This window comes from Musa acuminata, chromosome BXJ2-5 (assembly GCF_036884655.1).
Source record: "Musa acuminata AAA Group cultivar baxijiao chromosome BXJ2-5, Cavendish_Baxijiao_AAA, whole genome shotgun sequence".
In the NCBI taxonomy this organism is placed as follows: domain Eukaryota; kingdom Viridiplantae; phylum Streptophyta; class Magnoliopsida; order Zingiberales; family Musaceae; genus Musa; species Musa acuminata.
The window spans coordinates 40,196,117-40,222,115 of record NC_088342.1 but is presented as its reverse complement, the minus strand read 5'-3'; the positions used below and the strand labels follow the sequence as shown (position 1 = coordinate 40,222,115).

Genomic DNA, 25,999 nt, shown 5'->3' with positions numbered 1-25,999 from the left:
GTCATAGGTTATCTCGATGTTCTTCTCATGTAACCTATGATCGAGATTATTTAGGATATATATTTAAAGATAAATTGGTCTCATTATCGTGATCTCATCATGATCCAATTCCCATTGCACATATCTATGGACATTACAATATATTCATATAACAGACAATATAAAGTGATAAAATATCAAATAATAATAATAAACAAAAAGATTACGTGTCAAGTCACACGTGTTATCACTCACATGATTGGCTTGCAAGACACCTATGACTAGTAATCAATGGGAGCGATCAGTTCAAGAACATAGTTTCTACACATGATCATATAGAATCTTAACCTTTCACATCGAATGATAGATTTGTTATAGTTCATAGCACTCCTCAAGTACAAACTGGTGTTGAACAACTAATCATTGAGATTCCACAAGTTGCTGACAGTATTCTAATAGATCAAGCAGTTTAGGAATGACAACAAGCTCATGAACAACTAGTTGAACCACAAGTTTTTTAGGGAAACATTGGTACAATACTAAAAAGATCTACTAGAAATAAAAGATCAATAATTCCTAGTGATTATGTTGTATATCTATAAGAATCTAACTATAATATTAAAGCTGAAAATGATCCTGAAACATTTTCACAAGCTATGAGTTGCAAAGAGTTGGATTTGTGATATAATAACACGAAGGAGGAGATGAATTCTATGAAGAGCAACAGAGTCTAGGATCTTATAGAGTTACCTAATGGACAAAGGGCATTGGCTGTAAATGAGTCTTTAAGATCAAGAAAGATTCGTTAGATAATATTGAGAGATATAAGGTAAGACTTATTGTAAAAGAATTTACTCAGACATAATCGATTATATAGAGATATTTTCTTCTGTATCTAAGAAAGATTCTCTTTATATCATTTTAGCCTTGGTTGCTCATTTTGACCTTAGGTGCAACAAATGAATGTGAAAATAATATTTCTTAACGAAGATATAGAGGAGGAGATTTATATGAAACAATTTGAAGGTTTCTCCTCTAGTGTTATTGAGCACTTAGTTTTTAAGCTTAAAAAATCTATATATGATTTAAAACAAGCCTCTCGTTAATAGTATTTTAAATTTCATGTAGTGATTTCTTCATTCGGATTTATTGAAAATCTCATAAATCAATGTATATACCAGAATGTCAATGGGAGTAAAATATGTTTTCTCAATAGTATTTTAAATTTCATGTAGTGATTTCTTCATTCGGATTTATTGAAAATCCCATGAATCAATATATATATCAGAAGGTCAATGGGAGTAAACTATGTTTTCTTATTTTATACGTAGATATTTTGGTTGCATCTAATGATAAAGGTTTGTTGCAAAAGGTGAAACAATTTCTTTCTGAAAAATTTGACATGAAAAATATGGGTAAAGCATCTTATGTCATTAGCATTAAGTTCATAAAGATAGATCTTGAGATATTTTAGATTTGTCATAAAAAAACCTATATCTATAAGCTTTTAGAAAAAATTCGGATAAAGAATTGTTCACCGACTGTTGCTCTAATTGTAAAAGGTGATAGGTTCAATTTGAACCAATGCCCGAAGAATGATTTGAGAGGGAATAAATGAAAAACATCCTATATGCTTCTACCGTAGGAAGCCTTATGTATGCTTAGGTCTGTACTAGACCTGATATTTCATTTGATGTGGGGATGCTAGAACGATATCAGAGTAATCCAGGTATCGACCACTAGAGAGCTACAAAGAAAGTGATGATGTATCTTAAAGGAATCAAAGATTACATGCTTATGTATAGATATTTCTTGAAGAAGTATCAAGTAGACCTTAATTGCTACTTGTACTATGGAAGCTGAGTTTGCTCTTGTTTCAAGGCTACTTCATATGGTATATGGTTTAAGAGTTTCATTTTTGGGCTTAGAGTCATGAATTTTATTTCTAGGCCATTGAGAATGTTTATGACAATTCAGCTACTATCTTTATGACTAAAAATAATAAAAGTGGAAGTCGAAGTAAATACATCAACATTAAGTATTTAGCAATAAGAGAATACGTAAATTAAAAGAAAGTAGTCATTAAGCATTTTAGCATTAAATTTATGATTTACTGATCCTTTGACTAAAGACATACTATCTCTAAAATTGAAGGATCATGTAGAGAAAATGAGACTTGGTTTCACTTTATAATTATGTTGAAACTTTTATATATTATAATGTTTTCTCATATTCATGTGCATATTAATTTGAGAAAATATATTTATACTAGACCAAAAATAAATATAAGATTTATTTATTAAGTAATATTATCACGGTTAATTCTTAAGAAATTAAATATATTATAATACATTGATGATAATATTCACTCTCGGATGACTTATCGCTATAATTTATGTAATTTGATTTTTAAGAAAGTTTCGATAAGATTAATTCAAGTCATTAAGTTAAAAGACCAAGAGCAAGTGAGAGAATGTAACCGTTCTTATTAAATTCCTCATTTATTATCATTAATTTTTTCATTTATTATGGTCTAAATGTTTCAGTTTCTTCATTCGTTATGAATGTAATCATTATTATTAATTTTTTTCATTCAATATTATTAAAATACTTCATTAGTCCAAATATTTTAAACTTAAATTAATTATTAAATTAATTCTTGATGGAAGAACATCTATATAAATAAGTTTTTAGTCTCTATGCTTAATCTCAAGTCTTAACAATTTCTTAAACCATCTAAAGCAAGAGTTCTGAACGAAGAAATATCAAAATATAAAAAGAAATTATTGTTGAGATTCTCAACAATAATGATATAATTTTCGATTCTGTATTAGTTTAATTGTATTTCTATTATGATAATTTAGAAACACATTTTAGTCATAAATTTTCTAACAATCGAGTAATAATCTTACCAAAGAATTTAGATGGTTGAAGGTCACCCATATATCCATTGATGAGATCGGATAAACTCAGATCTAAGATCATTTTCACCTCATTTAATCTCTTCGAGTAGCTTGGTAATGATTCTCTATCCTGACGTATAACAAAAAGGACGCCATAGGTTTTCTAATCTCCTTTTAGATATCTTCCAACCTCTGGTCCAATCTTATAGAGATGGTCTCTAACATCAAGGGGAGCCCGACAAACTGTGCGACAGACTCTCAAGGCACCTTGGACTCTTACGAGGGATTTTGAGCTGGCTTGTTTTGAGGAGAGTGAGCTTCTAGAGGTGCGTCAACGGGAGGGATCGGGACTCTACCACAATGCTTGAGACCAGATCGAGCGGTGGAACTAGAGCAGGAAAGGGCGGAGTAAATGGAGCGGATGGTCCCTATTATGCAAGTAAATCCACTTGCTGAGTCAAATTGTGCCAAGGTTTCAATAGGGACAGTCTCTCTCGGTGGGGGCTAGAGGAGCTTGTTGAGCGAGTGATAGTAGTATGTTGGCCACCGAACATGGAAATAGTCGGCAAAAGGCTAAGGGTTCGAGCATTTGTAAGTTGGAGATTGTGGTTGGCCCGACATTTGAGCCGGGAATGCTCGGGCTGGGAGAGCTTGAGCAAACAAGTTGGAGACTGTGGGATTTGATAGATTCAGATCCTCTTGATTCAGATCCTCTTGATTCGAACATAGCGAAGACCTTCCTTTTAGTGCTAACTCACATTTTGATTATCTAATCTAAAAGCTAATTCAGAGTTAATCAAGTATATATATATATATATATATATAGTCACGAGATCCGGGTGGTAGACTCGGTGGTTCCACGGCCGCAGGCGGGGCAGTCGGAGGTGGGATCGCGGAAGAGGTTTCGGTAGCCGATGGAGAAGGTGGAGGCCGGCGTGGCCTGTTGTCATTGGAAGCCCATTGGCTTGTACAGGGCCTGTGGTCACGTGATTTATGTGGGTACCGGTGTGTTGGGTGTCGCAGTTAATGTGGTCCGCTGGGGCCCATCGTCGATGGCCATGGCACAAGCAAGGCATATAATAATTTCTTTTAGATGGATAGGGTTCGGACATCGAAGGGGGAGACGAGGTGGGGGCGGAGGAGAGCTGGGGGTCGGTGGAAACCCTAAATCTTCGTTGCGGCCACAAGAGGTCGGTATCTTTCGTAATCCGTTGCGTTTCGTCAGAGGGGAAGAGGGAGGGCGCGTGAGCTGAAGGGACAATTCGTTCCTTTTTCTGGAGAATCTTAGTTGTTGTGGAGATCTCCTTTTTCCTCAATTTGGTAAGGAGGGAAAATTTTGTCATTGGATTGTTCGAACTATTGGCGATGCCAGACACCGTAGCTGTTTATGTCTTCCTAAAACTGATCTGGAGGTGAAGAGGGGGGGGCATCTGAAGTGACAAATTGTATCTGGATTACGATCAGGTCTCTTTTTTCGTTGATCAGATTCGTTAAGGTTTAATTGCATGGGAGGGGAAAAAGATAATCTTTGTGGTTCTTTGGACAATTTAGTGGTGCAGGACATTATGGAGATCTAGGTTGCTATTTATTCTGCGAGGACGACAATATCAATCTTAGTATTTTTTAATTTTATAGATGAACCGGTTGAGGACGGCTGGTGGGTGATTCGAGATTTCTTTGAGATCTAAGATCTAGGCTTTTTAATGTAGATTTGTGTGGATAATCTTATTTGATAAACTTTAAAACTTTAGTTGCGCTGACTGATTAGCAAATAAATTTCTTGGATCTGGAAATCTTGTTTTTCAACTAGATTTGAGTTTTCTGAGGGAGAGGTACATCAATGTTTGGTATTTAATACCATCAAACAAGGCCTAAACACTTTTGCAGTTAGCTTTATATATAATATATTACATGCTGTATGTGTTACATTTCACATTTGTTCTAACCTTCTTTGATGAATTTTTGGGTGAATGTTTATTCCATCTCTTTGGCTTCCTCCAGAACATACACACACAGTATTTGGTTTTATGCTGATTCTTCTCTAAGATATAAAAGGTGTTGTCGAACAAGGGGTTAATCAGAATTCTGGATTTTGTTCCTTAGATGACTTGGGACATCATTGTTGTTAATGACTGAAGTAAGGCAAAAAAGCTGAAATGGTGTTTTAAAAATTGGTGAGATCATGGGCAGCAATGTACTACTAGTATGGGGGGACCTCTCTTACGGCATACAAATTTGGTTTCTTTTCTCTTTTCTGGAAGGAAAGCATTGGTGGTTCTTTTTGGACTTATGGAGATGTCTATCGATGTGTGGTTTTGTGGTGGACAGGGAGGAAGGTGTTGTTGGTGGTGGCAGTGGTGGTAGTGGTGGTGGTTTTTGTTGTGCTGGTGTAGATCGACGGCAACCATTGGCGTTGAAGAAACAGGTCTGAAGATGAGCGAAACCAGCCGTAGCCCTCCTAGGGATCGCAAGATCCGGACTGAACGGGTGTCACATCGTGATGCACCATATAGGAGGGATTTCCGCCGTGGCTCAAGGTTTCTGATAGTTTCACCTCTCAGTTTTATGTTTGCCATATCTTTTCTATGCCTAACATGACACAACCATAGTTAATGCATTTCAGATTCTTGTATATGTTGTGACACCTTTCATCATACAGCATGCTTATTATTGTGATACTCAGCATCCCATAGTGATACATAAGTTGATCATTGTCATAGACATGGTGCTTTTTTTGTTCTCCCCAAGAGGACTGTATCGTATTAATTTAGAAATTGCTCTGCTTAATGTATATATCTGCTTGCCATAATAAATATCCAATGGGGCTAGGAATGTTTCTTAGTCTTTTCTGACCAAAGATGCCTAGTTTATGCTAATTCAACAGTTTGCTTCCCCGATCATCAGTAGCTTGTGTTTCATACTTTTATGATCATGTTGATGGTTTACTTGTGTATGCAAAATACCATATAAATTATTGTTGGTTGCTTTGCACAGTGTATTTCTGTGTGTACATTTTGACATCTGTTTGATATATACTTGTATAGATTATAGAACATATAATAAATAGTTTATAAGATGGTCTAAACTAAATTTGGTTTATTATTTGATGTATATGTTGGTAAGAACCATAATTTATTGTCATGACAGTTATTTGGCTCATAGTGGATTATAAGTATATCTAAAGGAGACTGCAAATGCACCTGTTACTCAGATCATTTAGTTAAAATTAATGGTGCCAGTATTGAAATGACTGTTAGAAAAAACATTAAAAGGGATTTGACTGGGAATATTGTCCTCAATAAAGCTCAATTTTAAGAAATTGCATCTCTATGTAGTTGATCCCTATTGTTGGGAACTATGGTCCTTTGCTGCTTCTGATGTTGCTGTGTTAGAAAAAAAACACACAGTATTTGATGGCCTTGAGCAGATTAAAGGTTTTGCTCTTACGACAGCTCAATGGCAGGAAAGGTCCTGTGCGCAATAGATAGAATAAATGGTTTTCTTTTTCCCGTTGCTTCTTTCATATATTTATTTGGTATGAACATGTTTGGTACAAGATTGTGATATCTATATGTAATGTAGTAAGTGAATGAAAGTTGAATTTAAGCAAAATATAAAAATGTGGATACAAGATATACATTATATCTTAAGTTGAAATGGTTGTTTATTATTGCTGACTAAACATTTAGTTATGCTAAATGAAATCCTGCTTGAAATGCTATGTACCTGAAGGGTGCACTTGCTGTAAAATTTAGCTTATTTGCAGCTTTGCTCAGATATTTTATGCTTGGAAAAGGAACCACAAATTCAAGCTATTCACGGGGACTTCCTAAGGTCCAAATTACTATCTAACGAGTCATCAACCACCAAGTTGCTTTTCTGTGTTTTATTTTCTGTTGCCAAATTTTGACTTTTAACAATAGGTTTGTAGTAATTGCAGAAAATACTATGATATATCTGTTGTACATTTTGATGTGGTAGAGCCTGTTAACTAGAAGTTAAAAGATAACTTTCACTGATATCTTAAATAAAAGCATCCTTTATTTACAGAATAATTTGACCATTATCTTCATGTTTTAGGAACCTGCACCAATATTACAAACCTCGTCTTTATATATATTTATACATATTTTTTTTCCCTCCTCTTTCATTGCTTCAATTATTGGCATTTTTTTCTCTTAATTTTCCTGTCTATCTCTGTTTTATGCTGTTGTTGCTGCCGCCCTTCTTCCTTCTCTTTAATACCTTTAACTGTCTGAATGGTAATGCATGATAGAAAATCCTCTTTCTTGAGTTCTTTAATTTTTAGAATTCTTTTCATATAGTCATACAGTTTAATGTGAAGCTTGCCCTCTCTTATGGTATTTGGCTCTGGGATATTAATTGGTGTATTGAGTCTTTGGCTTATTTTTGCATGAAAGAATATGATGGATTAATTAAATTTGGGCTTAAGATTATTGATGCATATTATTTAGGACTTTGGATTTTAGATAAGTTGATATTTTTTGTAATAAATGATCTATCAGTGGTGTAACGATGTATCCTGCTATAGATTGTTAAGACAGAAAAGGTTGCAATTTATGTAGCGGAAGGTAAATGGTTGATAAGATGATTATTGACATACAAGAAAATTTTCTGCACTGAAACTGTTCAGTTATTGCTGATATTATTTTGCTTCAGAAGAATGTAACTTTGATTAGAAAAGGTAGCAATTTATGTGAGGGAAGGTGAATGGTTGATAAGATGATTATTGACATATAAGAAAATTTTCTGCACTGAAACTGTTCAGTTATTCCTGAATATGATTTTGATTCTGAATGTAACTTTGGTTAGAGATCATTGTCACTGAACATGGAGTCGTGTCAATACGTAGAACCATTATGATGCTTCAAATGCTTGAAGCACCACTAATTGCATGATTTGCATAATGTCACATACGCAGTTCATAAGTTTCCAGGACCTCCCTATCCTTGGAACTGTGAATCAGGTTCCTAGTTTTGAGACTTAATTCATTATGCTTTTGAGTCCTGACAGGATTTTAAATTATGGATATTTACCAACTAAAGACAAATAAACCCATATCAGACATTTTATTTAGGAAAATTGAAATAACAAGATCCTTAAAGAAAAGGCAGCTCACTGCACGAGGCTCCTGCCGAGAAAAAAAGAGCATGAAAAACATTAATGAGATCGGAACTTCCTGGTCTCTTACCTCCAATGTTTTTTAAAGGCATAGCTAATAACTTGGCAAGAGCAAGATTTTTCAATTTGATATATAAAGAGAATTAACTAATTGGTTCAATAACTACCATGATCCAAAAAAATAAACCAATTAATATATGCTTCCATGTACCTTGATGAATCAATCTGATTCACACCACTCTGCCACTCCAAAACATTACATGTTCTAGGTAACTATGTTCCATAGCTATCCAATATATGTGAAGGATATCAGGGTGGGTCCTTTTTTGTAGGTAACTATGATCCATTATACAAATTCATTGTATGTTGCTTCAAGTAATGTCATACATTCTTCTTTTGTAGGGACATCTTTGAGTTTCCTATGCCTGTATATGTGTGTTTAGTTTACTCCAGTTTTTAATCTTGTCTTTTAGTTAGAGCAGTAAAGTTGGGAGGTTCATGAGTTTGACAACCATCATGAAGTGGATTCAACAAAATACACCAACCACTGGAGGGGGGACAAAGGATTTTATTGGCTGAAACTTAAATTATAGTTGATTGAAATTGAAATTCTAGGATATGGATGTGTAGATTTAGGTCTTGCATAACTGGAATTGCTGAAGGAAAATTAAAAAATATGACCATGCTTTATGAAATTCCATCGTTGCTAAGCTGGTTCTTTTGCGAGGATTAGGAGAATACACATTTAAAAGAGTTTATGGTAGATAATGCTGGAAATATATATTTTTTAATTATTAATTGGTTCTTATTGTTATATCCATTATAATTTTGGAATAATCTCATGGAGTCATTAGAACAAACAATATGTAATTATATAAGCTATTGGCATTGTAAGTAGTCAAAGATGATCTTATGGGTTCTCATTTTTTAAATGATTATTTAGTATGGTCTTATTCTTTCTTTCTTGATTACAGGAATGCTGATTTGTGCAAGAACTGCAAACGACCTGGGCACTATGCAAGAGAATGCCCAAATGTGGCTGTCTGCAATAACTGTGGTCTTCCAGGGTAATAATTAAAATTTGTCATTCAATGAATTTGTCTATATGGTTCACACCAGTCACCATGTAACTTTTGTGCATCTGGCCTTGCTACTTATTGATGCTTCTATTTTCTTGATGCGAAGTGCATGATAATGAAGAAAATGCACAGTTTTCGGTCACCTTTTGTGATAAGAAAAAAGAATCTTGAGATGTTAAATGTGTATATGTGCTGCTATACAATGATCTCCTGTGCTCTCAGATACATTCTGACATGTAACATGTAGTATAATCAGCCTGTTCTTTTCGTTGTTATCCTTATTAACATAAAATAAATGATTTTTCTTGCCTCTGCTAGGCATATTGCAGCTGAGTGCACTACAATGGCATTATGCTGGAACTGCAAAGAACCTGGACATGTGGCAAGCAACTGCCCAAACGAGGGCATCTGCCACACCTGCGGCAAGGCTGGCCACCTTGCAAGGGACTGCTCAGCTCCTCATCTCCCTCCTGGTGACCTAAGACTCTGTAATAATTGCTACAAGCAGGGGCATATCGCTGCAGACTGCACAAACGAGAAAGCATGCAACAACTGCAGGAAGACTGGTCACCTAGCTCGTGACTGTCAAAACGAGCCTGTGTGTAATCTTTGCAACGTCGCAGGGCACGTGGCCAGGCAGTGTCCAAAGGCAGGAATGCTCGGTGAAAGGGGTGGCAGCGTGTTTCGTGGTGGATTCCAGGATGTCATCTGCCGAAGCTGTAACCAGATTGGCCATATGAGCAGGGATTGCATGGGTCCCCTGATGATCTGCCACAACTGTGGTGGGAGGGGTCATATGGCATATGAGTGCCCATCAGGAAGATTCTTGGACCGTGGGTTTCGAAGGTTTTGAGTAACAGACAGCGAGGCTGCCAAGACGTGTTTTGCATCAGCTTTTAAACTATAGCTAATAGTAACTTGTTTGATTTGATGGAGATTAGTTGATTGGAGTTTCTTAGGTGGTAGATTATTTTGGCTTAGAACCCTATGAGATTCTCAGCTTTATAAGGTACTTTCCATTATCATTGGCTGTATAGAAGTCAGTACCTTTGTCGTTGTTATTTTGCTGGAAGTAAATAGCTATCATTCTGAGCATGGAAGCTTAAGCAATGCAGCTTGGGTACAACTGAAAGGTGTTTGTGACAACTACATCAATGGTAAGAATAGTATCTGGTTGGATTCACCCGGGATCCAAAATGATGATACTGGATTTATGTTGTCAGATTGAAGATGCATGTGACTTGATATTGATACGGGACCAGGTTTTCAGGTATTATGATGATGTCTATGTGGTTCTTTTTACATGGATTATCGAAAATGTGTAGAGCCTTATCTGCTTTTGCCATTTTACAAGGTTTTATTTGACACATCGAGGAATGAAATGGTAGAATCCAACTTGAGTTTAATTCAATATAATCTCGAACTGGCTTTGTCCTGAATCAATCACAGTGGTGGAAAACACTAATATCATAGGAGAATTAACTGAGAACATTCACAACACAGCTAATGATCTCGATTGATGAAGCAATCTCATATCAAGAACCAGCATGTCAGTTACCAACATCAGCAAAAGAAACTTTTGAGACGAAACTGTTGTCCACGCAGAGCAAAGTTTCTTACATGGCATTCATAAAGGAGAAGCTCCCATGGGCCACAGCTCTAACAAGGTTGCTTCACAAGCAGTGCACCATCAAGTAACAAAAGCAGACATAGGTTGCTGCACTACCTAGGAAATTACATAGCCATTCTCCAAGACCATCTTGGTGTCGGATTCCACCGTCACGAAAGGATGTCAAAATCGCATGTGATGGGTGGAAAGAAACAACAGGTCTGCACCTAACTAGCAAAACAACATTTGTCTTAGCTAACACCTAACCATTACTTACGAGGCATGAGTTCGACGGCTACTCAGATTTCTGGCCGTAGTTGATGAAGCCATTAACTTCCCCATTCAGGTGACCATTTCCCTGCTGCTCCTTCAACTGTTTCAAACAAAAGAAGGATCAGTCCAAGAAGAAGAGAGGAAGAGCAGCTTTATCGATTCCATTTTATCAGCTAGAACTAGAAACATAACATAATTAATGACATCTTGGTACTGCAAATCGATGCAAGAAGATTGTTACTTCTTGTGGTATGCAGAATCCTGATACCTTTGTTAGGCATGCCTTGTGGTATCTGTATCCCTGAAATGATAAAAAGAAGGTTACAGCATGAAAACTATGTTGTTTTTTGTTTTCAGAATAATCTCATTTCAACTGTGGCCAAGATTCACCAACCTTGTCGGTCCCATATATGTAATCACAGTAGGTGAACACGGAAGCAAAGTTGCTTTGGCTCTGTCCTCCAACATAGTGATGATAATCATGATACTCTGCTCCTCCATAGAAGGGGATAAACTTTGTGGGACTTAAAGGAAAGTCATATCTGTTCAGAAGGCATTGGTCAAAACACAATTATGCTGCTTCTTCATGGAAAAGGTGAGATATCTTGCTATTAACATCTCAATAAAAAATTAAGGTTAAAAATGAACTCGATGTCGACAATATGTAGGAGTACAGGTCAAATGAAATAGGTAACAATGCTGGTTAACAAATGTTCTTGAGAGCTGAATCCTGCAACAGCCGACCACTGTGTAAACCAAAAAAGACACTACACTGCAAAAGATGATTTTACTCGAGTGATCCGCTACTTCTTCCTATAACTGTTAAATTTTCAGCAGCACATGAGCAGAATGATGTTATATTTAAGAAGGCTAAAGTGCAGGAGGAAACTTGCAACAACCATTTGAACCAAAAAGAAAAAGAAAAGAATGTTCTTTCTGTGCCTTCAAACTTAACAAGAATCAGATTTGATCTGAGATGTTTTGCTTCATGTATCCTTTTACTCATACTAGGACAGTATTACATTTTCAAAAATGGACAGGTATAGAGATGACACAATTCTGCCAGCAGCCATATCCTCAAGGAATCTTGTATCAGCAAGTTGAGGAATCATCATTAAACCTGTTAACCTCTCAACTAATATAACCTGCATTCACCTAACCAGCGTGTATAAGTGTGATTAATTTCAGATCTCCTACTCTGTTTCTTCCATCAAAGTTTGTAGAGTGGTCGAAATGCAAAGCAAGAAAGTCTTATGTGAACTTGAAATTGTATCCTAGAGCTCTTCTTTTACGGAAAATATGTTCAGCATGGCTAAATATTATCTATTTATAACCCCCCTACACCCTCAATTCTTTTCAAAGAACCTTTAACCTAAAATATTTACAAAGCCAATATGCCTGTTAACCTTCTATGCAGGAACTAAATTCCATAAGATCCCTTGCAAAACCATCATCAGCACCACCACCTTGTTTTAGGCTCTTCACTTTAATTGTGGACACTAGTGCAAGCATTCCAAGCTTCAGAATCAAGAACAAGAAAGCAAGTAGTTCTATACATGCTTAGATAACTTCCTCAATTTGAGAATTTGTTGCATACGGCAAAAAAGATCAATTTATAAAGACAACAATTCTCAACTTTGGTTCCGAACTTTTTCAGCACACACCAAAATATAGAGAGTACTTAAGAATCCTTATATAATTAACCACTCTACAATATCTCATCGTTTTTCGAATACTCAACTTGCAAGTTGGATATTCAAGCTCTTTAATGTTCCAGTACTTGTTTTTATAATTGATAACCTTTCACAAAAATCTCACTAAATAATCAATAACCTTATAAAATTGCTACTGTCCACAGGTAACCTTGAACATTAATTATCACAAATTTCTATTTTCCTAAGCCGCTGAGCCCTGACCTACCAATGCTTTCAGTTATTAAATGACAGAATCCTCCATGCAACAAGCATTCAGAAAATACCGATGAATACTCTCCAAAGTTGTGAATGGATACATAATTGTTACTTTTAACTCCAAAATGAGTTGGTTACCTGTAAATGAACAGATCGAGAATATCTTCTCTCTTCTAACTTCAAGGAGTTGACAACAACATGAGAATCCAAAATGAACCCTTGGGGACAAAGGTCATTTGTTATAAGCTAGAATACGACACACAAAAAATCCATATTGGAAACATGAGTCAACTATGGCTTCAAAAGTACAATAATATAAGTCATTCTATAAAGTGGTAAGAGGTATATATATATACATACATAAATGGTGGTATAAGAAAATGACAACTAAATTAAAGCAAAGATCAGGAAAACAATTCATACCCTCATCTGCTGTACAACCCACTTGAATCTTTTTAACTAATCATACCAAATGGATGATGACTGCAACATGCTTTAAATAATGAACAGCCAGAACATTAACGGAACTTAAAAAGAACTCAGATCTCAAACAAAGAGTCATTGAATTCAACTCCCTACATCAAACTTTTAGAAACTATAAAATCATATAACAATCATTATAAATTGGATGAAAGCCAAGTAATGATATATTATAGAAGACAAAAAGTTGGAGAAAGGGGGATGAAGGGTGATTAACGCACCCGCTGTGGGTTTCGATGGCCTCAAGCTGGCGGAGGGCGATCCAGATCCAGAAGGTGATCATGTGGCAGGGGGCGATGGCCGGCCCAACGAAGGAGGGGATCCCGAGGAGGAGAACCTCCGCCCAGTGCGCGTAGGGAGCGGCAAAGCCGATGGGCGCGGTGAATTCGTGGTGGACGTGGTGGATCTTCTCGTACCCCCACTTGCCGTGCATCAGCCGGTGGATCCAGTAGTTGCCGTAGTCTTCCACCAAGAAATACACCCCCAGCTGCGCTGCCACCTCCCACAACGACGGCAGCGGCAACCCGGTCCGTATCCCCACAAGCTGCCGCAATTTTCAACCAAAGACAACGTCAAAGACCGAACCTATAAATGGAGAAAAGGAGGCTAAAGAAGCATACAGGACGAACCAGAACGATCGAAAAGACACACTTTTAAACAACCAATGCAATAAAAGACGATCTTTTCGACGAAGCAGAACATATTGACGAAAAAAGTAGGCAAAGAAGTCAAAAAAAGACCAAAAAAAGGCTTTTGATAAAGCAATGTGATAAGGAAAACAATCATTTTGAGGAGGCGGACCAAAATATCAGATGAACAGAAATGTCGAATGAAAGAACGGAATCAAGAAGTGTTTGTTCTTTTCCGGGTGGTCCTAACCCTAGCCCTGGACGACAAGGTGAAGGAATCGAGAAGGGACCTTCACGGTTGGGTAGGAGGAGAGTTGGAGCGGGCCGACGATGAAGATGAAGACGCGCATGACATCCTTGTAGCATCGGAAGAAGGAGGCGGCCGGGAGGCGGACCTTGGGCTGGAGCTTGTAGGGGGAGACGGCGGCGGGGAGGCAGAGCTCGATCAAGGTAAGCGGGAGGGGGGCGAGGCTGAAGATGACGAGCAGGAAGAGGATGTTGTGGCAGTAGAGGAGGTAGTCGGGCATCCGGGCGGAATAGCGTAACCATAGAGCCTCCACGGCGGTGAGGCTCCGCCCTAGCGCCGCCTCCGCATCCTCCAACGTCGCGTACGGCAACATGTCCGGCGACAGCGGAGAAGGTAGAGAAGACAAGTCGGCGAGAGCGAGATCCGCGAGAGGGACCCCCGCCCCCGGGAATGTTGGAATTATCAGGAAAGATCGCGCTTTTAGGACCTCCGCCTCTCCTATCAAAGGGGGAGGTGGAGGTAGTGACGGTGGCGGAAAGGAACCGGAGGTGAGGGAGGTGGCGGGTTGTATATGTACCGAAATCGTGGGGAGTGGAAAATCTTCAAAGTTGCGAGGGAGAAAGAATTACGCCTCCAGCCGGACTGCGTCACCCTTGTTCTTGTCAGGGGTGACGTGGCCCATCACAAATAATTAAAATACAAATTGTAGTATTTTTCCGCATTATTTTCATCGAAAAAAATTGTATGTATAGTTTGAGGTGCACTTTAATATTATTGAAAAAAGAATCGACTTCACCAATTAAACAACATATTAAATATAATTATTTCTTTGGATTTCATTATTAACCATAACGCTTACCCTTATTTGTATCCAATCTGTACTTTGAGTTGGTGAAGATATATTTCGTTTTTAAAGACGAACATAATCTAATCTGAAAAAGAATAAAAGAAAGTGAAGTAGAAGATGAGCACAAAGGCAGATGGAGAAAAGCTGCTCTACAGTGGATCTGACATAGTGTCAGAGGTGATGGAACTAATGATTCTTCAGTGAATCCCCACCACCTCTAAAACTTTGGATCTGACAGAGTCAGAAGTGATGGAACCAATGGTTTTTCAATGAATCCTCACCACCTCTAAAAGCTTGTGATTTGGCTACTCATTGCTCAGTAGAGAAAACTTTGTTTGCACTCTCAGACTAACTACATGGCACTGACTGATAGATGTGACATTCTTCCCTTATGCCCTACCCATTAATTCAATTGAGAGCCCATTATAGCAACTTGTGGCCATATGCATGGCGTTCCCTTAGAGAGACGAGAGAGAGAGAGAGAGAGAGAGAGAGAGAGAAGCTTTGTTTGTACTCATTGTATTATCACCCGAAAGATCTCTCAGCCTCACATGAGCTGAGCTTGTATGTATGTCAGTGCAATTTGTCTGCAAGCAGAGATGCCTCTGTGATGAGAGAGGCACAAGAAATAGGTTGAACTGCAACTAAGAATACTCTGCTTCTACAGTGCTACTGAGGTTTCACGTTGACCAGCCCACAGAAAACCTGCCATCTGCAAGTAGTGAATGGATCGATTTTGGTAAGTAATGTCACGGATGGTGAATGAAGATCGAACTGTTAGTGGATTTGATACATGCAGATTGGCTTTTGTGTTGGGAGCACGTTGATCCTGTAATGTTAAGGATTCGTCGTCTCTCTCTCATCAGTTGATGCAAGTGGAAGTTGATCACAAGGATCATGAATGAGTAATCCTTGTCTGGTTCTGAGATAGGGAGGGCCATGGCCAGCTGTTGCTGAGAAGGTGGAACAACTGGTTTGTGCTCTCTCCTCGAGTTCTAGGCTGGACGGCAACAAAGAAAAAGGATAGATTTGTAGTAAAGCATTGAATCAAATCCTCTCATTTTCTGGATTCTTTGTGTGTTCTGTTTGCTAGATTTGTAGTAATTAGAATGGTTCTAACTTTTCCCCAGTATATAGAATTACACATATATAATTAATTCTGTTCTTAATGGTACTCCTTCATATGCTTGAAATGTTTGTTATTATATTGTTGCCATTGGAAGCCAGACTTCTAATTGTCTCGATGCTCAATAAAAGAGTTTAGTGGCATGTATGAATCACTCCAAAAAAACATATGCATAAGCATAGTAACATGTCAACAATCATTTCTATTGAGACATTCGGATTGGTTAATATAATATTGTATAAGTGATAAGTCTCGGATCAAGTCAACATGTTGTCATGAATAAAATTATAAACGATGTGTTTGATGTAATACTTATGTATATCAATGTCTTTCGGTTTTGTTCATGCTTTACACAGCATGTGAAAGATTGGCAATAGGCTTAGCAATTCCTCTTTTTTTTTTGTTTTGATTATCGTCCTAGGTTTACACACAAAGATTATATTATATGAACACTTGTGTAAATTTTGATCTGTGGTAGACCATTTTGGACCCTTTGTTTACGAAGCATGTTTATAATTTGCATGTTTATAATTTGCATTAGATGTGAAGTGTTTACTGAAATGATTACTTGTGAATCCCGAATGAGACGCTTTTTATAACCCGTTTTCTCTTTTATAGGTCTTAAGGGACCATAGGATGTTTTAGGAAGACTGATTTTTACGAACAAATACACAAAGATACCATACGATCTAGGCAAAACCAGCTAAATACGTGATAGTGTGAACACCATATACATCATTTGATGTAATGAAAATTTTTTTAATTAAAAAAAATCTCAACAACATAGCAATAGTTAAAATATAGAGAAAGAAAATAATAATAATAATAATAAAATCTCAATATGGAGCTGAACTGGAGTCAAACACAAGCTTGAACTCAAGCTGTTTAGCATTAACAACCATCGAGCTATTGTAACAACATTGAGATCATGGCAAGCTCAAAGGCCCAGGTTTTACTCTACAATACTTGTCTTAGTGATGATGATGCACACAAATTTGTGTGAGGGCAACCCTTATTAACATTTTAACAAGCACATCATAAGTGCCATGAGTCCTCATGCATCAGAATGCATGAGAATGTGTACAGCTTTAGTTTGCTCCAGTAGTGTATTTACTATCTACTTGATCACTACAAAAGTTCAGGATGAAGTCCCGCTCCGTCCTGAAGCTCTTCCATCTATAGCTCCATCAACCTCGACATCAATTTGTGCCGTACAAGCTTGCGATGGTCGCAAGAACTAACTTGACTGCTTTCCTGACTGCAGAAATCTGAACTGTTTAGGAGGTATGCAAATTTAGATGTACAAATCAGAGAATAAGTCCAGAAACAAACCATCATTTCATGATCCCCCATAATTTCGTCGATAACATCTCCAAGAAGTTTATCTGCGCTGTTAGGAACGAGGGCTGCAAAAACCGCCGGTTGCAATCCTGAAGAGAAGCAACAGTATGTGTTGGTAGTGAAGTTAATATCTTGCATAACGTGTAAGCGTTTAATGAGCAAACTGCCTATTGAATCACAACAACCTATTCAATCAACAATAATAGAGGGATTATTTGACTACTGCAGATCTGAACCTGTTGGAACAGTGAGGGATCATTATTAATGATACTGGTGGAGAATCAAACCTAAGAAGTTCCTCCCACAAATCTAGAGATTCTAATGGTTATGCATTAACAAATTTTTAGTCCCATTAGATTGATTTCCTTCCTGGCTTTCAATTTCACCTCTGTAGCAAGAGATTGTTATTTAGCAAACCCACTAACAGTAGAAAATCAAAATGAATAGTTCTAGAGTTGAAACTGTCTGTTCTTGGTACCTGTCACAAAGATCTTTGTAACCTCATTCTTAATCTTCTTCATAGAGTGAACAAATTGTACCAAAATTTGGTGTTCACCAAATTCCGTGTTATCTATTTTGTACAAAGTTATAGTTAATTGGTTTCAGTTCTGTGCATTACAAGAACAAAATATTGAATTTTTCGAATGTCGTCTTGATCTGTGGTAAGACTACATTCCAGAAGTTGGAAATTTTATTTATATTTGTTAGAGTTATCTAAAAATAGGATACAGGCAAAAGAAATTGGAACATAGAGTAGCTGGGATGTAGCAATGCATCTTTTGAAGAGATTTTTTTATGCACATTCAACGACTCGAGTCTTGATTACATACCAGTTTCTGGAAATGCATCAATAAACATTATCATCTCCTCACCACTTAGTCCTGACAAAATGCATAATCTGGGTAAAGATTTCGCAATCTGCAATGGAGAGAAAAGAAGTTATAACAGAAATTCAGAAGCATTCTTTATAAAAAAAACAAATATAGTCCACACCTTTCACAAAATCGTGAAAGTAAAGTCTCTTCTTTTCAAGGGCAATCAAGAATGTTAAATCTCATACATGATGAAGAGAACATAGGACATAATGGGAACAACAATAAGACACAACATTAGATATCAAGAAATCATGTTTACCATTGGCACTTGGTATAACTGTATTCACAAATGGGAAAGTACAAAGGCCATTTGAAAGGTAAAATACTACAATTCATTCAAAAAGATAACCTAGACATAATCATTAGGAACATAATCTCTAGGAAAATTTACAGTTTGGTAGGAAGCACCTAATATCACATTTAGTCATAAGAAACAAAAACTGAATGGAATCACAGTGCTCTTGATATATATATATATATATATATATATATATATATATATATATATATATATATATATATATATATATATATATATATATATATATATATTTGTTTCCTTGTGTGTCATGTAACTTCTGAATTGTTAAAGACATGAGAATGGCAGTATCAGATTGGTAAATAAAGTACAGAAGTAAAGGTCCAATTGTTCCCCAGGAAAGAAAACAGGTGAAATTTGGTATTGCTCATGACCTAATAGCTTCAAATAAAAACCTTATTTGATGACTTAGCACATTTGGTGCACTTATACAATATCAAAAACAAGTGCATTGAGTCCGACTGGGATGGCCAGTGGTACTATGGATGAACAAGTTGAAGCATATGTTCTAACTAAAGCAGTAAAAAGTGTATGCTTCTCTATAACACAGAGAATGGCGTGAAATAATTTACATAAATTTGGTTGACTTTCTGTATATCAAATACAAAGTTAAGTTGATAACATGTGGTTCATGAATAAATGGGAGATCACATGCCTACTTGCAAGTGGAAATGATAATAGAATGTGACGACTAATTATTGTGGGGAACATGTTCAAGTCAGAGGGACATTCTAGGAGAACAAAAATTAGTATTATATTGCCAAGAAATTATTTAAGCAGAGACCAGAACATAATATTGGTCTATAACCTAATATATTAGGTGAACTGTAAACAAGTAAGCACTTTCTGATAAAGAAAGACATGGATGGGAGGAAAGATAATAGGTAGAGGAATCATTATGAGTATCAAGGATGGGAGGAAAGAAGAGAGTTCCATCTAGAGTAAGAGAAGAAGCATGAGTATAAGATCTTGAACTAGCTTTTAAGTTATACTGGTGCTTAAACATTTGCATTAGGCTATAAACCATTTGGTGTTCTCCCCTAAATAATTGGTGTTGTTGCTGAATGAGTAAACATAATGAAAATGGCAAACATAAATCAATGATAATTGTATTACAATTTGTCAGGGAATTGACCTTAACATCTACTAAATTGATCTGTTCAGTGTGCATTGCATCCCAAACTGTCTGCTTAATCATATCCTCTGTACAATAAATAACCTGTTACAAAGAAGAAGAAACCGATATCTGGATTAGCACAATGAATCGAAAACATTAAACAGAATGTAAATCCTACTAAGCTATCAGTAAGTATAGTTACTCATATGAAGCCATTCATTTAGTGAATTTAACCTTCGTTCTTAGAGAGTAGAAACCTAATTTTGTGAACTATATTTTTATAAATTATGGTGTTGCCGGAAAGTAATATCTTCTGACTGCACTATGGATGGAAAAAGGGGTTGAACTATTGTGCTGTTATATTGTATCTTTGTGTCTGCCTGGCAGTATCTATAAATGCACTAGTTTGGTTGGATAGATGTCCCTTTATACAGCTTGATAATAAGTCCACATATCAATAGGAAAATTCCCAACGAAAATATTTGTGATAATCAAGTTACAAACAAATATTCAACATATAATGGAATTTAATAAATATTCAAATTTGATCACTGTTTGTGGAATCTGTAGTTTTCCTTTTGTATGGACTCTTTAATTAGAAATGTTGATTTATCTTTCTCCTTGATAATTGATACAGATGAGACTCTCACATCAAGGTTTAAATGCACACTTTGATGGAAAGTAAATGGAATTTGAAAGGGATAACAGATGGCACATAAAACTTTAGTCCAAGAAGTAGTGAAGTAGCCACCTTGTATCAGTTATGGCAATAGAGATGGCTTCTTCGGTGGCATATATAGTCCTACCTAAAGTAACCTTTGTCATAACAAACATGCTTTTTAGTTGTGAAATTGGATTGCTTTAGGCCAATTATGTGGTCATTTTATGACCTAGGAGACAAGGGTTCAAATCACAGAAACGACCTCTCTATATTCAGAGGTAAGGCCTACATACATTGACCCTCCCATTACATTGGTGAAAGCCTAGTGCATTGGATATGTCATTTTTTTAATTATATGGTCACTGGGCAACGAATAATTCAACCTAACATATAAATGCACTAATGCAACAAATGAGCTCACATACATTAGCCCTTGAGAAAAGAAAGAAACAAAGAAAAGGAAAAAAGAAAAAGAAGAGTAAGAAACTGATGTTGTTCAGAATTACCTTCAAAAATTCACCATCAAGCTCTTTTAGAAGCATTTGAATCTGCATCAGAATGGAATGTAGATTATGGGCAAGTGAAGTCACCAGGTAAAGATAAATTTAGCATAGGAAAAATGGAGTAGCCTTGGGTTGAAAAAGCATAAAAAAGGAACAAGTCCTCTTTTATAAAAAGTGAAACTGAACAAGGCCTTAAGCAACCCACAAGAGCATCTTTTATAACAAGTCCTCTTTCTTGCATGATACTTGAACTCTAAAGAGAGAGCTGAGGAAGACGAATACCTTTTCCATTTCATCTTCTTCAAATCCCATAAGCAGTAAAGCCTAGACAAGGAAAAGAATCTAACCAAAGTGTTAAGATTCCAAAAACTGAGAAATTCAGTGAGGATTTTCTAATAGTAAATCAAATTTCCTGTGAATGTATGAGATAACAAAGATCTATACGAAGTCCTAACCAACAATATCAGTTAAAAAAATAATAAAAAACCTTTTCAAAACTGATCATGTTTCTTTTTAAATATTAGGGAAGAAATCTCTATCATATGCTTTTTTTGGTTCGCAAAAACATGTATAAGCAAAATAATCATCAGCATGTGTTAACAAAAGAAACAGATGAATGATTTTAACATTGAAAGTGACACTATCCAAAACCAAGATAAATAGTTCCAAATAAAGTGTTAGCTTGTAGCAAAATATAACTTCCTCATGCTTCAAAAGTTTTAACCCAAGAATCCTGACACATGAAAAGCAATTATTGCAATGAGCCAAGGAAAAAGAAAAAGGAGGGGATGGAACTCTCCAATATATTTCTTTCTAAATTGAAGTCCTATTTAATTATTCATCACTGGATCTACTGGAAACTTACTGGTGGACCATAGATAGGGTCATCAGAACTTAAAGGAACAAATTTGGGGTCTTCAGCTAATTCAGTAGGAATACCTGCAATGCTGAAAAGTATCATTACAATAGATCAAGATAAATCACTAAAAAGGACATAAATGTAAAGCAATAAGCAATAGTTCCCAACAATTTAGCAGATAATAGGACAAAAAACAGCACACACTGATGATCATCTTTTTTTTACTAAGTAGTATAAAATGTAGGATTATCTTTCTCTAGCAACTTTACGCAGTTATCATCGTTCATAAATAAGCTCTATATATGTTTCATACAGTCATCATTTAGCAACCATTAGTAAATTTAACTGAAAGGCAGTGATTTAAAAAACGCTAGGTGCCAAAAGGCGTCAAGGTCCAAAAACGCCCGAAGCGCTAGCCGCTCGCCCGAGCGAAGCGAGACATTAAAATATAAAAATATATAATATAATTAATAAATATAATTAATTAAATAAAAAATATGCTATTAAATTAAGAAAATTGGGTACAAAATCATAATAAATAAATAAATTATAATAGCATACTTTTTTTTATTTTTTAAATAAAAAATATACTATTAAATAAATAAAAATTAATAGTATTAAAATTAAAATAATATATTATTAATCTAATAAATAAAAATACTATTATTAGTATACAGTTAGCAGTATACTGTTAATATACTGTTAACCATGGTTTGCAGTACCGGTCCGTACCGCCCGTACCGGTCCGACAGGCTTCCGGTACGCGGACCGCATGTTACCGGTTAGGTACTGTAGAAGTACTGTAGCACTGCTACAGTGCTAGACACGCCTGAATATACCGCTCGGTACACCTGGGTGTACCGAGCGGTATACCGTACCGTACCGGTACCGAGCCCAGGTCGAAACTCCGGTACGGTACGGTATTGCGAACCTTGCTGTTAACAGTATGGTGAGAAGAGTGTGAGAAGACCGAGGCTGTTGAGGCAACGACAGCGGTAGCAGGCGACAACTGTAGTTGGAGCGGGAGTGGCGAGCAACGGCGATAGCGGGAGCGGCGAGCGATAGCGAGAGCTGCGAGCGACAGCGGGAGCGGCTTCCCGCGACGAGCGACAACGGGAGCGGCGAGTGACGACAACAGCGATGAGCAGTGATTGTGACAGCGACGAGCAGTCGACAAGCAGCGATTGTGGCAGCTGCGAGTAGCGACAGTAGCGGCGAGCAGTGACAGAGGCAGCGACAGCAGAGAGAAGCGACAACGTCAAAAAATTTTTGGTGACAAAATAGCGAGTGTTTGGGTTGGGGAAGTCGAGGAAATCGCGAGACGGAGCCTAATATCATTGATTTAGTTGGTTCGATTGAACCAACTAAAGCACCGGAGACCAACCAGACCTAAAAATCTGGTTCGGTCGCCTGGTTTAACCCAGGCGCTCGCTCGAAGCGCCCGACGCCTAGGCTCGGGTGAGCGCCCAGGCGGCGCCTCGTTTTTCTTTAAAACGAGGCGCTTGGACATGAAGCGAGGCGGTCGGGCCACGCCTCGCCTCACCCGAGCGCCTAGGCGAGCGCCCGAGCACCTACTGAAATCACTGCTGAAAGGCAACAACAATATTGACACTTTATCAAACCCATGCTAGATTTGAAGTTGTTGATATATTAGAATTTGAATATCAAAAGAAATGTTAGCAAAGAAGATTGTTAGCTAGATTATCAGTAATAGATAGTGTTGGTCATAGTGAGATGTGATCAAGACCATTGCAAGTATGATGGTGATGTGAGAGAAAACAGATATCATGAGTCGCACCAACCACCAAGGACTGCTATTTTGTGCCGACTGGTGGAGGCAGATTGGTACATACCGTTGGTACCAGCAATATGTCGATATGCCATATTTTTGGAAAAAGGCTGAAAATGGCCAGAAATTCACAAAACATCTTTTTTTTAGGTTTTTTATCCTAATTTAATTGCAATTTTATTATATTTAATTAAGAATATAGTGTATATGGAGCATAAAAAAAAGTATAAGGTTGTGATTAACCCTAAATACCCCGAATTTGGGCCCAATCATATTTAATCTTTGTAAATATGCATTAATATGCCTCTAATTATATGAAATGATAAATAAAACATAGAAAGAAGCTAAATTCCTTTAAATTGGATAGAAATTTCATTAGATCCCAAGTTTGGATCCCTCTTTTATCCAAATCAATAGCTTGATTAGCACTAATCACCTATAAGGAACTTTAGTTAGAAGCGAAGAGTAAGAAAGAGTGAGAATGAGGAGAGAAAATGAGTAAATGAGAGTGAGTGAAAGAGGGGGAAGGAGGGGACTTAAAGCCCCAAAAGAGGTCCCAATGGTCAATTTGATCGTTGGGGTTAAACTTGATCGATTTAGGTTGGTATTGGTCAAATTCCGACAGATACCAACCTGTATCGACTGTTACAGAATGAGTTTCGACCGTATTGGTGAATACATCACTTGTGCTGGCTGATACTTGACCCTTTTCCCGTGCATTGTCCAAAACAAGCTGGTCTGCATGTCGGTGACCGCCCGTTTCATACTATTTCAAGTGGTACATCAAATATTGCCAACCACAAAGCGACGTGTGGATCTAATGCCACTTCAGATGTGTGGTTACAACCAAAACAATTTTTCTTGCAATCAACTGATCCACCATGTCATTGCCAAATCAAAATGAAATATACCCCACATCAATCCACATACAGAAAATCTCTCTGACAGACAAACTATTAGGGGTTTCAACTTTCAACACTATAAAGGGGACGTCCTCCGATAAAAAGGATTATTTCCTCTCTCCTCACTTTTAGCATTCTTTATCTCATGTCATGGTGACTTGAGCGTTAAAGGATCCTACTGGAAACATTCCCAATTTCCCTTCAGATTTACATGTTTAGTTTCCTCACCATGCCATGTGAGATCACCTCAGCAACCTGCCATCCGGCAGTATCCACCTTGGTGTCCAACTATGATGTGCTTCTTCCATGGTAAAGAGAATTAACTTGGTTTGTGTCTTCTAATTTGGATGAATGGCAAAAAAGCATTTCATCAGATGGTTAAAGAGCAATAGAGTTTTACAGAGAAAAAAATAAACTGAGTATTTTTCTAAGAAAGTGTTCTGACTTAATTTTAGAAAATAAACTGAGTGTTTTTTAACATTGCTGTTATGTTTTCCTAATAAGGTAGTTTAAACACATTTACATCATAATTCATAAAGGTCTTGGAAGTATCAGTTCTCATAGTCTCAAATGTTTTATAAAACACTCCGCTGTATAAGTTGTTTCGAGTTAAGTTAGTTCATTTTGGCCACACATTTACTCCAGCAATATGTGATGACCATACTTTCTTGGACAAGCATTTAACAGATATTTAGTGTTTCCACATAGCATCCCATATTCAATTTGCTTGTTAAGTACTATGTTAGAAGTTGAAGCAATAACAACAAGACCTACCATCTTAATAACATGCGAATAACTTACAACTAATCTTCATGGCCTCTTAGCAATCGACTGCAAACGGTAGAACTGCACAACTACATATTGAAAAATCTACCTTATAACTTATTGTTCCAAAGAACCCTGAACCCTTCTCCTTCACTCTTTCAGAATAGTTTTCTTTGCAACATAATCTATTTGTCACTAGGACTCAATTAGTTTCCAATTCTGCTCATAAGTCCCAGTAAGTAGCATTGTCAAAGTAATATCCCCATCTACTGCTACTTGTGTAATACTTCAATTTGGTTCCACATCGGAAGTGGAAGAAGATTTGAGTTAATCTATAAGGACTTGATGAGTGTAATATTAGTAACTTGAGCTTAAGCATTTTATACTGTCTATCAGCAATTTCAAGTCAGTTTCAAGAATTGGATCACCTTCCGAGGACGCTCCTGGTAAGTTCCTGCGCCTTCTCAAGGAGGCAGCTGAGGTGCTTACTTTTGGCAAAGAGACAAGAGAAGTGGAAGCATAGGCGGAGGCGATTACAGAGGTACTGTTTTCTTGGGTATTGTAGGATCGACCGGAAGACGATGGAAACTTGAAGCTAGACACCGTAACTGTAGTAGCCATTCCCTTGCTCCTCGATCCGCAAA

The 25,999-nt window shown here is 37.0% G+C and overlaps 3 protein-coding genes across 6 annotated transcripts; 1 reads left to right on the top strand and 2 right to left on the bottom strand.

Moving 5' to 3' along the window:
- The first annotated feature begins 3,971 nt into the window (after nt 1-3,971).
- On the top strand, nt 3,972-10,198 carry LOC135612781 (zinc finger protein GIS2-like). Of its 3 annotated transcripts, none has more exons than XM_065109453.1 (4): nt 3,972-4,072; nt 5,211-5,419; nt 8,999-9,091; nt 9,422-10,198. In XM_065109453.1, the coding sequence occupies exons 2-4, from the start codon at nt 5,316-5,318 to the stop codon at nt 9,954-9,956; spliced, it is 732 nt and encodes a 243-aa protein (XP_064965525.1). In that variant the 5' UTR covers nt 3,972-4,072; nt 5,211-5,315; the 3' UTR covers nt 9,957-10,198. The 3 variants fall into 3 exon arrangements, with proteins under 3 accessions (XP_064965525.1, XP_064965523.1, XP_064965524.1); XM_065109451.1 differs by having other exon boundaries at nt 4,055-4,072; nt 4,884-5,419; XM_065109452.1 differs by lacking the exon at nt 3,972-4,072 and adding an exon at nt 4,079-4,346.
- Nucleotides 10,199-10,663: 465 nt separating this feature from the next.
- On the bottom strand, nt 10,664-14,809 carry LOC103985734 (very-long-chain aldehyde decarbonylase GL1-10). Of its 2 annotated transcripts, none has more exons than XM_009403540.3 (5): nt 14,295-14,809; nt 13,597-13,919; nt 11,380-11,527; nt 11,227-11,286; nt 10,664-11,085 (listed from the first exon to the last, which is right to left on the bottom strand). In XM_009403540.3, the coding sequence occupies exons 1-5, from the start codon at nt 14,622-14,624 to the stop codon at nt 11,008-11,010; spliced, it is 939 nt and encodes a 312-aa protein (XP_009401815.1). In that variant the 5' UTR covers nt 14,625-14,809; the 3' UTR covers nt 10,664-11,007. The 2 variants fall into 2 exon arrangements, with proteins under 2 accessions (XP_009401815.1, XP_009401816.1); XM_009403541.3 differs by having other exon boundaries at nt 11,254-11,286.
- A 2,268-nt stretch (nt 14,810-17,077) lies between these two features.
- LOC135612780 (uncharacterized) lies at nt 17,078-25,993 on the bottom strand. The gene is made up of 8 exons (XM_065109449.1): nt 25,784-25,993; nt 21,906-21,979; nt 21,323-21,364; nt 21,044-21,085; nt 19,895-19,978; nt 18,396-18,483; nt 17,557-17,654; nt 17,078-17,482 (listed from the first exon to the last, which is right to left on the bottom strand). Exons 1-8 carry the CDS (start codon nt 25,974-25,976, stop codon nt 17,462-17,464), a joined length of 642 nt encoding a protein of 213 aa, XP_064965521.1. The 5' UTR covers nt 25,977-25,993; the 3' UTR covers nt 17,078-17,461.
- Nucleotides 25,994-25,999: the final 6 nt, after the last annotated feature.